Source organism: Lycorma delicatula, chromosome 2 (genome assembly GCF_047948215.1).
Source record: "Lycorma delicatula isolate Av1 chromosome 2, ASM4794821v1, whole genome shotgun sequence".
Taxonomy (NCBI): Eukaryota; Metazoa; Arthropoda; class Insecta; order Hemiptera; family Fulgoridae; genus Lycorma; species Lycorma delicatula.
Genome location: NC_134456.1, coordinates 146,779,663 through 146,795,666, shown reverse-complemented (window position 1 = coordinate 146,795,666; position 16,004 = coordinate 146,779,663). Strand labels below are relative to the sequence as shown.

The 16,004-nt window shown below is 28.2% G+C and overlaps 1 protein-coding gene across 1 annotated transcript in view; it reads left to right on the top strand.

The window, feature by feature from the left end:
- The window catches only part of LOC142319303 (BCAS3 microtubule associated cell migration factor-like), a 76,989-nt gene that overhangs the window by 44,930 nt on the left and 16,055 nt on the right, over positions 1–16,004 (top strand). Inside the window, exons 12-13 of the mRNA XM_075356418.1 lie at positions 2,405–2,508; positions 7,095–7,223. Of these exons, the coding sequence (XP_075212533.1) occupies positions 2,405–2,508; positions 7,095–7,223 (233 nt within the window). The remainder of the gene's footprint in view (positions 1–2,404; positions 2,509–7,094; positions 7,224–16,004) is intronic.

The window sequence follows — 16,004 nt, the reverse complement described above, 5'->3', positions numbered from 1 at the left end:
CTTGCAATTAGGTAAATGAATTATTCTGAACAAAGAAGTGTCTAAACTTTTTATTTCCTATGAAAGAGTGCATAAAATTATTTCTATGATTTTTTCAAAATTTCTGTAAAATTTAAATGGAGAGTGCCAAAAAAAGTGAACATGTTTATGGTCTATTGCTCTGAATTATCTCTCATTAAGTCCAAATCTGCCAGCACATTATTCCAAACCAGTCAAGTATTTTCAGAAATTTTATCACGTAATTAAAAATATATGTGTAATGCTTATTTTATTTTTCATGAACTTATAGTTCTGTGAATATAAATGTTCAAAAATAATTGTTTTTATAAATCTTATAATGACCCCTATTGAGAATCTATTTTGTTGTTACATAAAAATTCATTTTCTTTAGATGATCTTAAAGAAAAGGAAGAAAAGTTATGGATAAAACAGAAAAGAAAAAAAAAATGAATAAAAAATATGTTACTATATATAAAAAAAGTTATTGTTGAATTTCATTCAAAATCAGCCATAGTATTTTTCCAAAAAAGTCTTAGTATTATATTCATGTTGACAAAACATGTTTTAAATTAACAATTTAAACAAAATGTTTTTAAAATATATGTTTAAAAAACTGTGTAATACAAATAAACACAAGCAAGATATGTGCTCTCAGTGTGTCACTTTCTTTTTAGCAAAGGGTAAAAAAAGGGGAAAAAGATAAAAAACGAAATAAAAAAGCAGATCTCCATTGCAGAGTGGTAGCATCTCAGCCCCTCATTCAGAGGTCTTGGGTTTGAATCCTGATCAGGCATGGCATTTTTCATGTGCTAAAAAATTTCCATTCATATTCCCATACTCAATATCAAACTTGTATGGTGAATTAATCATTAAAAAAAATATATACCTCAAGAAAGTTATATAATTATAATAATTTTTGATTTTTCATGGTATTTTATTTTACGGGGTAATGTGGATAATTTCTTAGATGATATCAGGAGAGTGTAGGAAATGTGTTAAAACAATACTAAAGAGGAAGGAAAGCCAGAATTGTCTGAATATGCACTACATTAGTTTTAACTGACCATTGTTTGTGTTGTGGTTAATAAAATAAAAGTTATTGAAGAATATAGTTATAAAAATGGTAGTTCAGTATTTTCATACATTTCTTCAATCTTTTATTTTTTTTTCATTCATGTGATTTTCTTTTTGGCACTGATCACTACATGCAATGTAGCGCGGTTTGAATGTGGTGTAAAAATCAATTTTAGTATGGCCTCATTAAAAGTGCTTTTTATTGTGTACATTTTTCACTATGGGTGTAATAATGATTTTTATGTGGTGGTATATAATTGTGTATATATACTAAAATTGATTGCTTAGTTATTAATGCAGTTTAACTATTTTAAGAAAGTGATTCTGAATTGTAACTTGGCTGTGCCATGAAATGTTTTTTTTTTTTGTAACTAAAATTTAGTAATAGAGGCTGGTCATAAAAAGATATTTTAATTTTATCCAAAAGGCGTAAATTTCATTTGTGAATATTGTGCTCACAGGTTAAATATAAACCCATGCTATGATACCTTTCCATTATTTATAGCTATTCAAAATGCCTGTGCCGATGTAGTGTCTTCAAGAATTGAAGTCAGAGTATCATTGTTATTTTTTTCTTTCTATATTATAAAACTTATCATTAAACAGATCTCTTTTGTTTTTACTAAAAATGATAAAATTCTACATTCAGAAAGGGTTAGAAAATAAATTTTCTAAAATTCTATACTTTATATTGTTATAATTTTATACTATATATTGTTTATTAATTTTTTAAAACACCTAAATTGTATTAAATATTTTATAATATACTTAAAAGAGACAGATTTTTGCTTTAATTAATGTTTAATATTTCTAATCATTTAAAGTTATAATAGGTTACTTAATAGATAGTTGCAAATGATCCTTAAATTTCTAAATAAATAGTTTTAATGTTTATGTACACTGTGAGTACAGATTTCAGTCAATAGAAAATGTAACTTTTTTTAATTCTTTATGATAGCCAAAAAATAAAAAAATATTTTTATTCAAATATTATGCGTATTTCCCTTTTTTAATAAACAAAATTACAAATGTCTGTAAAACTTTTTCATTTATATTTTGTAAAAAGCACTTAAAAAATGTAGTTGATTTAAAAAAAAAAATGTTTTGGGTTTTGCTTCATTTTTTGGTTAGTGAATGGAAATTTTTTTAAAGGCTTATAGGTGAATAAACATTTTATTCTCATCAAAGATATCAATATATGATTTTTGTATGGTAAGAAGGACATTTTTTTATCAGAAAATATTCTTTACTTTTTATTAATTTTAATAAATTTAAGAATAAGTGTGCATTAAAAAATGTATAATTTATTCTGTTACACATTTGTTGACAGTGATGTTGATAAAGAAAGTATTGAAGTTGGTTCTTTACCAGTCCGGTCTAATCCTGTAAATATGCCTATTCATCCACACCTTTTAATTGAATCTGGCTCAGCAAGTGAGTAATTACTTTATTTTCTATTAGATTAAACATAAAATAGTATGATTTCACATTAAAAATTAAGTTCCAAATAGTTAGGTTAAATGTTATAATAAATTAATTATCTGAAATTAATCATTTGTTTTCAGTGGTTAGTTATGAGTACTTATCAAGAAAGTTTATTTTGTTGTATTATTCTTCAATTTATTTTAAACAGTTATTAAAATTTTATATTTTGGATAATTACTATACTTTTTTTTGTAAATTTCACTATGGGTTTAATATGCTAGTAACATTTAAATCATGCTTTATATTTATACAGTATGTGCCAAAATATACAGTACTGGAACTGTTATTCTGTATTATTTTTATTGTCTAACCTGAATTCAATATGGAAATCCATCTATGTCTTTAAACAATCGCCGAAGTGATGTATTGCTGATGTTCATTTTCAAGGATGTTCGTCAAAGACTTTGTTTTTGTGACTCCAAAACCTGATTGAGGACATGTCTACAATTCTCATTTGTGGACACAGTTACCAGACCTTCCCATCCATTGTCATAATACACTACCAGTATGATGAAATTTTGTAACTATAGACAGCATAACTGTGTTGATTGGTGCTGCTTTATTAAATTGTTCGCGATATTGTTCCATCACTAACTTCAAACTTGGCCTGCCTTGATTGACATTTCTGTATGAGCAAAAATAATACTCCACTGTGAAAACCTTTTCCTTTGTCATGGGATCCATTTTCAACTTGAACCTTACAGCACAACATTCTTTGCACTATTAACAACACATAATGCTGATGCAATAATACGCTGATGAACAGAGATACGCACTGTGCAATATCCAGTACTGTATATTTTGGGGCATACCATATATTTATTTTTATTAAAGTTTTATGCACAACTTGTCAGGTGTAGAATTTTACTTGCCTATATTTACCTTGTAAATGGATAGTGAAATTAGCTAATATGATATGTTCATAGTTTTCTTTTTTTGTACTCATTCACAAGGCAAATTGGTGCTTGCTTTTTTTTAAAAAAAAAGCAGATCAAAGCAGTTTTTTTTATTGCATATCATAAATTAATAAACTAAACAACAAAAATTTGAATTTAATATATTTCACAACTTTTCTGTTGTAATTTGGGTGCTGATTTCAAATGTTGTATTAAAATTATTATATCATATAACAGTTTTTATAAAAATTCTATTTGTACATTTAATTTTGGATAATTTTGTTACTAACACATTTTGATCAACAACTGGTGACAATTCCGAAAAGACACTGTATTCTTGACTTTAAACAGTATACTTATATGCTTCATAAAAAGATTAAATGATTAGGTTCATAAAATACAGCCCTAAATATTAGAAGTTTTTATGTTTATTGGGAAAAGTTGAATTGGTAAGTGTGCTTGTATTGGTATAGACTTGTCTGAGTACACACATATCTTTCCTTACATACTTGGAGCATTTAAATATTATTTACTGTAGCTTTACTCATTTTACTGTGCATTATACCTGAGTGAATTAATAGTGTTGCTGCTATATATTAATCAGTTCATTAATAAAAAAAGTGATCTAAAATGTTTTTTTAACAACATGGATTCTGCAAATGTTTGTGGATGTGCAAATCACCCAGACAATTTTTTTTATGCCTGTGCTAAATATGCACCTAACATTCAAAGAAAGACCATTTCTAATTTGATTAAAATGGATTGACATATAGATTTTTTGAGACTGGTCTCTTGGAAATCAAGAAACAAACTGGCCGCCATTTGTTATTTGCATATTGTGCTCAGTAACTCTTAACTAACCAGGCTTTTTTACTTTATATTTTTTCTGTTTGTTTTTAGTTTTTTGTTTCATTTTAAATTTATCTTATTATTATTATTCTGACTGTGATTTTAGTTGTAAGATTTTTGTGATATTTTATTTTTGATGTTAGTTGTAAGTTTTAGTTTTTAATATTGTAGTTTTTTAATGCGTTTTAATTTTTTGTTGTTGTTGTAATGTTATTTTAGCTGTGATATTAGTTGTAAGTTTTTTTTTAATATAGTTTTAGTTATCTGTTTTCCTTTTTTCTTTTATTTATTTTACTCTGGGCAGTGATAACATGCAAGCGTTTTTTGCGATCATAAAAAAAAAACTAACCCGGCAAGTGATGAAATAGGTTGTTAGCTTATACCAGATACCAGGGTATCCATGTATCTGGATATCAAGACTATCTTCAGTGCTTAGATTACAAACAATGCTCGGATTGGCTGAAGATCTGTTTAGCTTGAGTTTTCCCGATATCACCCAACCTAGGACTGTGTTCTGCAAGGTAAGATCAGTTCCCAATGGATTTAAATTGTCGTCACATAACAAATTGAAAAATAACTTTGCTCCCACGAGAAGATTAGTATCACTAGGGTTAAAAAAACTATCAGCTAAATTTAAATTTGACAGGATCTGAATTTCAGATTTAGCAACTGGAGCAGTAAACAATGGTTGAGTAATTTTAGAAGAATTTTGCAATCTAAAGTAGCTGAGAATGAATTGAATGTGGAACTTATAACACCCTGGAGACAACACATAGCCTTAGGTGATGACTGACCGATTCCACTTATTTCTGAATAAATTCTGGTTGATTTCGAACCCATTGTTCGCCATTGCACCAGTTATAAAATTTGCTTGAGGTACAGAATCTAAAAGGACTCTACACAAATTTGGTCTACCATGACAATCAGAAACATGAACTACTGGTGTAGATAATAAAATTTGACATTTATTTTGAACATTGTTTAAATTTGAGGTTGATACTACTGTACGTCAAGTTGTAGTTTGAGTATTATCACCATTTTCAATGATTTAAGCACTCTTAAATGTTTCACAGTATCATGAACCAATTGTCTGATATTTTGTGATGATTCATTTTCTAACATATTCAGGTTAAACAATGCACTTAAATGTTTAGTGATTAAAAATCGTTTATTTTGATATCTTTCTTTAAGTAAGCCCCATGCTATTGCGTAATTGCCCTCAGAACTCTCTAAAGATTGAAGGATTTGTGAAGCTTTCCCCTTTAGTGTGAATTTTAGGTAATGAAACTTTTGAATGTTAGTGGGACATTCATTAACATGAGTAATAAAATTAAATTTATCATAATAAGACGACCAATCTTCATAATATCCACTGAAAGTAGGCAGGTTAATAGTGGCTAATTTAATGGATGGGCCTAACTGATTTAGTTGAATGCTTTCATTAACTACTGGTAGTACCTGCTTGTCACTGCTGGAATTTATTTCAATAAAATTTCACGCATGTTCCACTAATTGAAAATATGCAGCTTCAAAATCTTTGCGTTCAGAGTTTGAAGCAGAAGTAGACTCGTCTAATAATTCGATTTGAGTCTGGACAGAATCGAATTCGGACCAGCATTCTTCAGATTTCGTTAAACGTAACTTCATTGGCCTAGTTCATCATGGTTGGCTTTGATGTTAACATAAGTTTTAAATCGCGTGAGGCGACCTTTAATTATACCACGTTGTTTTTTTTAATTTTTTCAGTTCTGAATTCAACATTTTATAATTTATTTAATTACAGTACTCACATTGATGCCTAATGCTAATAATTTAATTACAGTACTCACATTGTTGCCTAACGCTAATGATTATAAACAAGGAAAGGTTAGAATGTGTAAGCGAAAAATGTAATTGGTTTGTTCTGTTGGTGAATGAAAATACACGTACGATAATATTAACAGTAGTAGATTTACTTATCAGCCTGAGTTTTGACAAATTGGTCTGGCAATTATATGATGCTCGGGTAGTGACACACATTCTACTCAATACCGACCGAGCATATACTACTATGTACACTATGTACAACTGTTTGAATTTCACAAGTTTTATAGCACTGATAAATGTTTTGCACATCGGAGGACCTTTACGATCCGTAGGACCATAATGGTTGGGAGGTTGCACAAGAAAAAAAATAGCTGCTGGTAGCACCACAAATTATTTTATTTAGTTGCAGTTATGAATCGGTCACTACCGAATGAAATGCACTGCACAATGCATACTTGACATGCATAATACAAAGTCTTGACACCAACAACAATGAGCATATGCCATATACAATCACTCCCACTATACACACACACACACACACCCCCCACATGCACGCATGCACTCTCCAAGGACTCAACAGTGAAAATGGCCTGAATCCTGGGTGATTAATCAATCCCCCAGAGAAGGATGTATTGTAAATCAAGGTGAAGAGAACTTTAAGAAGAAACTAGGAAGGTTTAATTAGTTATTATGCAAGAATGTTTTGATCAGATCTTGCAAGTAAAACTTATTAGCTCAGGTATGTCCTTTTTAAAGATGTTGAATTGCATAGTCTGTTTTGCTTTTATATCTCAAATGCTTATTACTATTTTATATTTCTTTCTAATACTAGAGTATTTATGCATACTCTAGTGCAGCAGCAGGTTTTTACTCAAATTAAAACTTTCTTATAATATCTAATTTTAATCATTTTAAATAAAATATCAGTTAAATCTTGAGTATTTCTGTTTTAGATGAAATTTTATATTTTGTGTATGACAGGCAGCTTGGAACAGTCACCTCATCTCACTGAAGTATTTGAAAATGCATTAGGACAAGGAGAGTCTCGACTAAGAGAAGATCTTGCAGATGCTATGCTTGAAAGTCCTGGGTCAGGCTCTCGTTCTGGAGGTAAGATATTTTTGATTTTATTTGTTACTACTGTAATAATAGTATTATTATTTAAACAGTGTATGATGGAAGATGCATTAGAATTATCAGTAATTATATATCACATTTGTATTTTATAAAATAGATGATGAAGTGTATTTTAGTTGGTGCGTGTTGTTAGTTATATTTAGCACAGTGTTAATTTATATTAAACCACTTACTTAATGTTCTGGTTTGAATGTTTGAACTCGCTGCTTAATTTGCTTCTTCGTTGTACATTGTCATTCAATAATAGGATTGACGTTTCTTTTTATTTGTGATATATTTTTCTCATATCGATTATTAGACTTCAGTGAAAATATCTTTATATTTCTAAACATTAGATTCAAATTCCGATTAGACATAAAGATGTTTATTGACTATAAGCCTTATGCTATATCCCATATACATGCCTTCAGGTCATTGTAGAGAATTGTGAATCATATCTTAAATAAGAAAAAAAACTCAATTTTTATGATTCTAGATTGCTTAGATAAAATTTTTCTCTTTACTTTTTATTTCAGTATTACATCTTTTATTTTTGTGATAAAAGAATTTATCATGATAATGCCATCATTGTCAGCAAAAAAAATGTTGTAAGATTTAAAAATATTTAGGAAAAATACTCAATTTAAACATTTTGAATTTTATCTTGTAACTTTTAAAACATGAAATTTAATGTGTTTCAGTTACTTGCTTCATAAATAAAGTAACAGTACTTAGTGTTATTGGTGTAATAATTATTCTAATTTCATCTAATTATAATGCAGTCAGTGGGATTAATTTCCTTTTTATCAGATGAATTTATTTTTTTGTTCTGATAAAAAAAAAACCATAATTAGTTGCTAATATAAGCTAAATAATGTTATGCAATTAATTTAATTTTATGTGATTTATAATGTTACTCTTTTTTGTATATTGCATATTGTGGTTTGAAAAATTATGCAGTTGATTGTGTTATTTCACCCTTGCATATATTTATGTAATATTTATAATCTTTCTGAAGGAAAATATTCTTTTCAATATTTAGTAAAATTATATTATTTATTTTTTATTGATGTAGTTTATTTAATATTATTTGTATTCCAATAGATTTCATGTATTTATTATTATGAAATAATAACCGAGTAATCCATGCGCATTCAGTTATGCATAATATTATGTAATTTTATATATTTTTATGGGAAACAAAACAATCAAACAATTTTTTAAACAAAGCTGTTTTTTTATATACATTTATTGTTTTCTTCTTTGTTGATTTTATGTGTTGATTGATATTTATTCTTTTGAAAATTACTTAAAAATATTTAAGCTTAATTTGTAACCTCACTATTAAAAAAATTGTTATTTAAAAAAATAATTTTCAAAGCAATGCTGTGGCTTTGTAAATATTTTGGATTGTCATCTTCTAAATTAGTCTGAATTACTGCCTATAAAATGTGTTGTACTCAGGATTCAGGTGTTTTTTACAATTAAAAGTTAAATTACTACTTTTCTTAATTACACTAACCATCTGTTATCACTGATGGAATGGTATTGTTAGTGAAACTACTCAGTATTATAACAGTAAAAAAAAAAAAAAAAACTGTAATATTAGTAAAGTAGTGTATTTCTGCAACAGTTGTAATTAGATAATTATATCATATTACACATATGCATATTTTAATAATCTGTACTTGCTGTTGTTATCATGAAAATGGTAATAAGAATTATGATACTTAATATATATTTTTATATTAAAAAAATTATAGTTATTATTGAAACATTATCATCTTGTATAAGATATTTACTGGATTTATCAGTTATTTTTCATTTTTGTCATGCTTGCATTAATTTACAGATTACTTCTATTAATGCATTTTGTGTAATTATATTACTTTATTAATTATTTTTACACATTAATAGCATAGTTTTTCTTTATGTACTCTTTTAATTACAAAACTGTTCCTTAGTGTCTGACTAAATCATGTTTTTTGCTGTGCAACATTGTGCTGTTTTTGCCAAAGACAAATGCCAGAGTCTTGCTGTTTTTTATAATTAATTTTTCTCATTAACAAGTTGTGGAGGAATAATTTGCATGATTTTAGTTTTATTGATTTTGTGGAAATATATTTAAGTAGTTATAATTGTATTATTTTTATATAGCACTAAAAATTATAAATGTTATCTTTATCTTGTTCTTCACTGATTATATCAAACATTATAGCAACTAATGAATGTAGGATCATTCCTTGATTATTAAAAGTATTAATATTGAACATTTTAGTTTTCTTACTTTATCAATCTCAGCAATTTTTTTGTGATTTTTATCATATTCTAATTACTTCAATTAAATTTTGTGCAAGTAATTTGAAAATGTTGTTTATGGGATTAAAATGTAGTAATTTAACATAAACGTTTACATAACTTCACTAAAAGATTATTGGAATAAATTTACTAAGGGTATGCGAATGTGAAGATTTATTTACATAAAAAAAAAAAAAAATGTAAAGAACAAATTGTGGAATTTAATTGTTAAAACAATCATCAGTAATGGAATTAGTAAAAAATAACTTAATAACAAAGAAAAAAGTTATATTTTTTAAACAAAGAAAACAGAAAAAAACTGTCTGCAGTTAAAAATCACCAAAAAATGTGAAAAGTTGAAGGAAAAATAAATTGGCTGAGATTAATTACATTTTGGGTAATATTACATGTTAATTTTGTAGATTATTGTTTTTTATTACTACCTCAGCTGTTGTGGTACAGAATACTGTAAGAGTATTGTAGTAAGTCAACATTTTAGTTACCCAGGTTTTGCTTGTAAAGAAAATATTAAAACTATGCTTGTTTTTGTATTTATGGATGGATGCATAATATGTTTATTTTGTTTGATAAATCTGGAGCACGTGACATGTAATTATATTGGTTTACTGAACCGTGGACATAATGCATTGGTGCTGTTAAATGTTTAAAAAAAATTGGACTAGGAGGTGGGTTATTCCTCCTTTAAATATGACTAAAATTTTGATAAGATGAATTATAGTGAAAACTTCACTGTAGAAGAGTGTTGAAAGTTAAATAAAATTGAAGATTGTATTATGACAAATTTTAGAGAATTTCCTCACATCTAAAAAAGAAATTAAAAAAATCCAAATTATTATTAAACCTTCACCCTTTTTTCATATAGAATTCATATAAATAGATGTATGGAAATAGGATTGGCTGTAGTTCCAACATGAGAAGTAACTCCTATCTTGGGAGGCTGATATTGTGAATGGTCTAATTTCCAAGCAAAAATCAAAAAGGTGAGGTCATTCCTTTCAGAACCATGATTACTATTTTGACCCACAAATTAACTCTTTGAAATTTTAATGTTGTTTTAAAAAGTTTTAAAGTTTGGCCTTGTTTTATTATTACAGTTGAATATTATAGATTTAGAAATCTATTTATATATTAAAAAAATGTTTATATTCAGATATTATGTTTTAGTAGTAATGCCAAAATTTACAAAAAAATGAAAGTTTATTTTTTTGACTAGTTAACACCATCTAAATAGATCATCTTTTTAATAGGATAACACCATCTAAATGTAATTTTTATTATATGTATGATGATCTGCATTATACATTTCAAATGCAGATTTTTTTAATGTAAAATAAAGTAAAATAAAAATTAAAACAATATTATCCATAAAAAAATTATAATCATAAGGAATCATATGACTTGAGAATTTTAAAAAGATTTGAAGATGGCATTTTTGTCTATTTTCTTCTATGTTAGCTGAAGATTGTATTTGTTTCTATGTGCAATTTGTTACTGATGTTAGAAAAATAAAATTTTGGGCTTTTTTGTTTGTTTTAAAGATCTGATTATATAATGTTCATTTATAAATATTTAGAAAAAATATTACAATTAATTTGTGGATGTACCCACACATGTATATACATGTACATATCAAATCCATAAATTACATCCTTTGCCTCACCAAAATAAAACTCATATAAATCAACGAGATCCCTTCATTTTGGAAAATTTGAAAAATTTATCATGTTTTAGCATTCATTAGCAGAGTTCATGCCATACATGCATACATGTAATTAGACAAAATTAATACATCTAATTATCCAAAATGAAGGAATCTCTTAATTTACATGAGTTTTATTATGGTGAGGCAAAGGTTGTGATTTGTGGATTTGATTATAGATTATTGTCCTTTTGATATGTGTTTAGTTGTACAATATATATATTTTTTAAGTACATTCATACTTCCTCATATTTCTCTTTATTTTAGCTTTGTTTGAAAAGACCCAATCATGTAGATAAAAATAAACGCAACATAGATTTAATATGTTCAGACACTTTTAATTACGTAACTTTTAATTGAGTTTTGTAGGAAAGTTGTAATGATACCATTATCTTAATTTCAATACCTGAAATTGTAGAATAACCTTAATGATTATATTATATTAAAAATGTCTAAATGAAGTCCCTTGCCTATGACTATTAATACATTCTTCAGAAAATCATGTCATGGGAAAAGTGAACACATTAGTGTGTATGAAGTACACATTTTTGTTCGACGACTAAACAAAGTTTAACAAAGATTAAAGAACAAAAGGTACTATAACACTTGCAGTAATAAGCTACTTCACATTTTCCTGTATTAGATCCCAAACTAAAAATACAATCCTTATTGTACCGATATAAAAACATGGGTACCATGTAAAACAGCATATGGGGGTTTCTATGTAGTTTTGAATTTCATCTGTACTGTGTACTATAGACCAGCATTTCTCAACCTGGGGGTCATGGTGATATGAAAGGGGGATTTTAAAATTAGCGTAAGTTTTTCATGTAAAATTATTTATAGTAAACATTTTACATACATCTATAAGTACACACATAAAGAAAATAAATTAATGAAATTGTTTGTTTTTCATTTAAAAGTTTCTCCATATGTGGATCTATGTTTTATCGGCAGACATTTCAGTGAGCTGGTCGTGAATCTCAACTAGCAACTTAGCAGCTGCAATAACGTTTTCACTAAATGGATTCAGTACCCATCTCTTCGAGAAATCATTTTTATCTTCTAGGAAATTCTCTCTGCCAACTGAATTTTTTGCTCATGCAAATGCATCTTCATGCTATCCAAACTGTGGTGAATAATAACTCTTCTTCTTCCATTTGCTGTGATGAAAATATATCAGCTAAATAAGCCAGCAGCAACAGATACTCATTGTTCTGATTTCTCAATTCAATAACCGGGTTAATAATTTCCCCTGCGATAGCTATCCGACTTCTGTATGGAAAGAAGAGATTTTTTTCTTTTCACCTATTTCACCGCATAGTTCAGCAAACAACCCATTCTGTACGCTCGACTTTTAATAAAATTAACCATTTTTACAGCTTTACAAAGAATTTGTTTGAGATTTTGTGGCATATTTTTTGTGCTAAGAGCACTTCTGTGAAGGAAGCAGTGTGTCCCTTCTGCCCTTGGTATAAAACTATCTTTTATATTTTTCAGAAATCTACTGTTCTGTGTTGTTATCGCCTTTGTACCATACTACATACTGCAATACATTTTGTTCAATCTATGTTATAGTTTTTAGTAGCTTCGTAAACAACATCAAAAAGACATTATCCTGTTGCTTGGCCAAGTATTGACTTGCAAAACAACATATTTTCTTCATTGATCTGTCCCTATCACATTCATATCTCACAAAACATAAGAACTGAGAATTGTTTGCCACATCTGTTAATTTATCAAATTGAATACTAAAAAATTCACTTTAATTTGCGAAATTATGTGATTGTGAACATCGATTCATCTTGATACTGTGTCTTAAGAAAACTGAATTTTTTTTCAATTTCTTTGCTTCCACACCTACTAAAACACTGACCATATCAATTGCCATAGGCAATATGAGGTTTTCTGCGATATTATGGGGTTTGGACATCTTAGCTACACTTGTTAATGTTATGAGATAAGATCCTTCAAGTGTACTTTTATCAGTGTAGCTTGATTTACAAACAGGAGCTTGTTGATTTCTTAAAGTATGTAATTTTCTTTTGAAAAATTTCAAGGGTTTGCTCTTATGATGTGGGTGTTTAGTTTCCAAGTGTCGAATTAATTTTGATGGCTTCATACTTTCACTGATGAGGACTTGAAAGCAAACTACGCACTGTGGCTTTTCATCCAATGAGGTAAAACCATAATTTAAATAACTTGTCATTGTACAATCTTGTCTTTTTACCAATTGATTTACTGGATGTAGATGGCTCACTTTGTTTTTTCACAAATTTATCCATTGTGCATAAGAATCTGAAAAATAAAGTTACACCGTTTGACTGTTCACTAAAAATCCAAAACCTCAATTATTAGTATTTTCAATGAAATTACACTTTTAAAAACTTAAACAAGAGCACCAGATGCATGCTTTGCATTCAAAACTAAACTGACATTCTGCAATCCCTTACACCTCTTTTATACTGCTGAAAGAATGACATGTTCAAACATATCATATGCATGTTTGAATATGATGCTGTCACAGTGAATATTATGCAAACAGACCAAATTACAAGGAGCACATATACAAGAGCACATGTAGTTTATATACATATTTCATGTTGGGACCTGTAAATTGGTCATGTTTGTACACTTCAGACATGCATGTTTATACTCGTCGCTGTCAACACAGCTAAACAGTTTTAACTAGTTTTCATTGGGTTGGGGTTGGGGGGTTGCAAATTATTCACTACAAATTTTATTTTTTGGGGGTTGTGGAGCTAAAAAGATTGAGAATAACTGCTCTAGACAATGCAGATAAACACCAATGTCTCTGATGCAAATTGCATGTAAAATAAAAATAAATTATTATCATTTGCTCTTGTACAAAATTAAATCAACTATCCGGAGAACTGTGAATTTGTTTATTTCTTTGTGTCTTGTGAATTTTTTAGTTTCTACCAGTTACCTGTTCAAAAAAAAAGCCTGCAAAAATGATGTTGTATTCACAGATGCCATTTAGTGTTATCCCAAAATAATTATTATCTCTTTTATTGAGTAGAAATTGTTTGGTAATAGAGGAAGAGAATAAAATATATTTTTTCTGATATAGAATAAATAATTCATTTATCAATTTATCAACTAAATTCTAAGAAATTAACATGTGTTATTTGCGAAAGCTGGAGCCATGGTAATGTCTGTAAAAAGGAAGACTTAAAATGCTTACGAATACATTGGCGGGTGAAAAAGTAGACATACATACAATGTGAATAATCTCTTAACTTTATTTTTTTATATTTTATCTTAGTACTATTCAAGTTAACGACCCGCTATAAGATTACTTAGTTATATTTTTATAAATTATTATTAGAAATAGCCTTTTTTATCAGTCTTAACTATTCAATTTGTTAATCACACTTTAAGTAATGTTTGAAAGCATGTCTCATTTTACTTCATTGTATGAAGTAAAGGAAATATTGTGATCGCAAAAAATCTCAGTTTTCACATTTCAACAGAATATCCATTTTGACCATCCCTGAATCCACTTTTACTAGTTTCAGCGTGACATCTTTACGTATGTATGTATATGTATATACATATGTATTTCGCATAACTCAAAAACGATTAGCCATAGGAAGTTGAAATTTTGGATTTAGGACTATGTTGTAACATCTAGTTGTGCACCTTCCTTTTTGATTGCAATCGACTGAACCAAAAGTGTCCACAAAAGCCCAAAATCCAAAACAATTTGGATTTTGAACTTTTTCAGAACTGCAGTAATAAGCCCTCATTGAGAGCTCTTGAACAATAAATGTGTCATAAGTGGTACATATTTTCATCGGTTCCAGAGTTATAGCCAAATGAAATTTTAATTAATGAAATATTTGGATCTTAGAAGGGGAAGGCATATTGATTCGAATCAGACTTCATCTCCTTTTTTTTTTAATTTAAATATATTGATTTATTAATAACTATTAATCTCTGAAAAAAAAAATTATGATAAATAATAATTCAATAATAAAAAAAAAATATGAAAAAATATCAGAAGTTATTAATGAAGTAAAATTTTATGTACTTTTAGAAATGTGTATATGTAATTTAATAGGTGTATAAGTCATATGGTGCCCACATCAGGTTTTATTTCTAGTACCAGATTACATTCACTTTTAGTTGCTGAATAATATGAGTTATTTATATTATGTCCCTTTTTTGTAGTCTCCAAAGATAGAAATCTTCTGGAGAAAGATCTGGAGACCTTCCTACAGGAGGGAGCTACCTATGAACCTTTTAAGTTACTCTTTTACAAAAGAAGCCGTGAAGAAACATGGAAACATGCCTTTGTTATATGTCACATAGTGCCATATTTTTAAAACCATGGCCATTCTCATCTGTTTCTGTAGAACTAATAAATTCTGAAGAAATCTGTTAAGGTCTACTGTGAGAGTTTTTGTAAAAAAATATAGGGCCAAATATCACCAAGGATTGACAACTACACACATCAATTTTTTCTGAAAATAGCAAATATGGGTGGAATATAACAGAATTTTTTATGTACCAGTGATTGTCATCCTGGGTTATAACATACAGGTGGGGTTCCAAGCAAATGGAGTTTTCGATACTGTCATAAAAAATCAATTGATTAATTCATAATAGTGCAGGCCAGGAGATCAGCTAGGAGTAAGTTGTAAGATAAATTGAGCTTGTATGATTTTTGGTTAAATGCTGGGTGATTTAAAAATAACTTGTTTGTGTTTTGGGAAGGTTTTAACAGACCT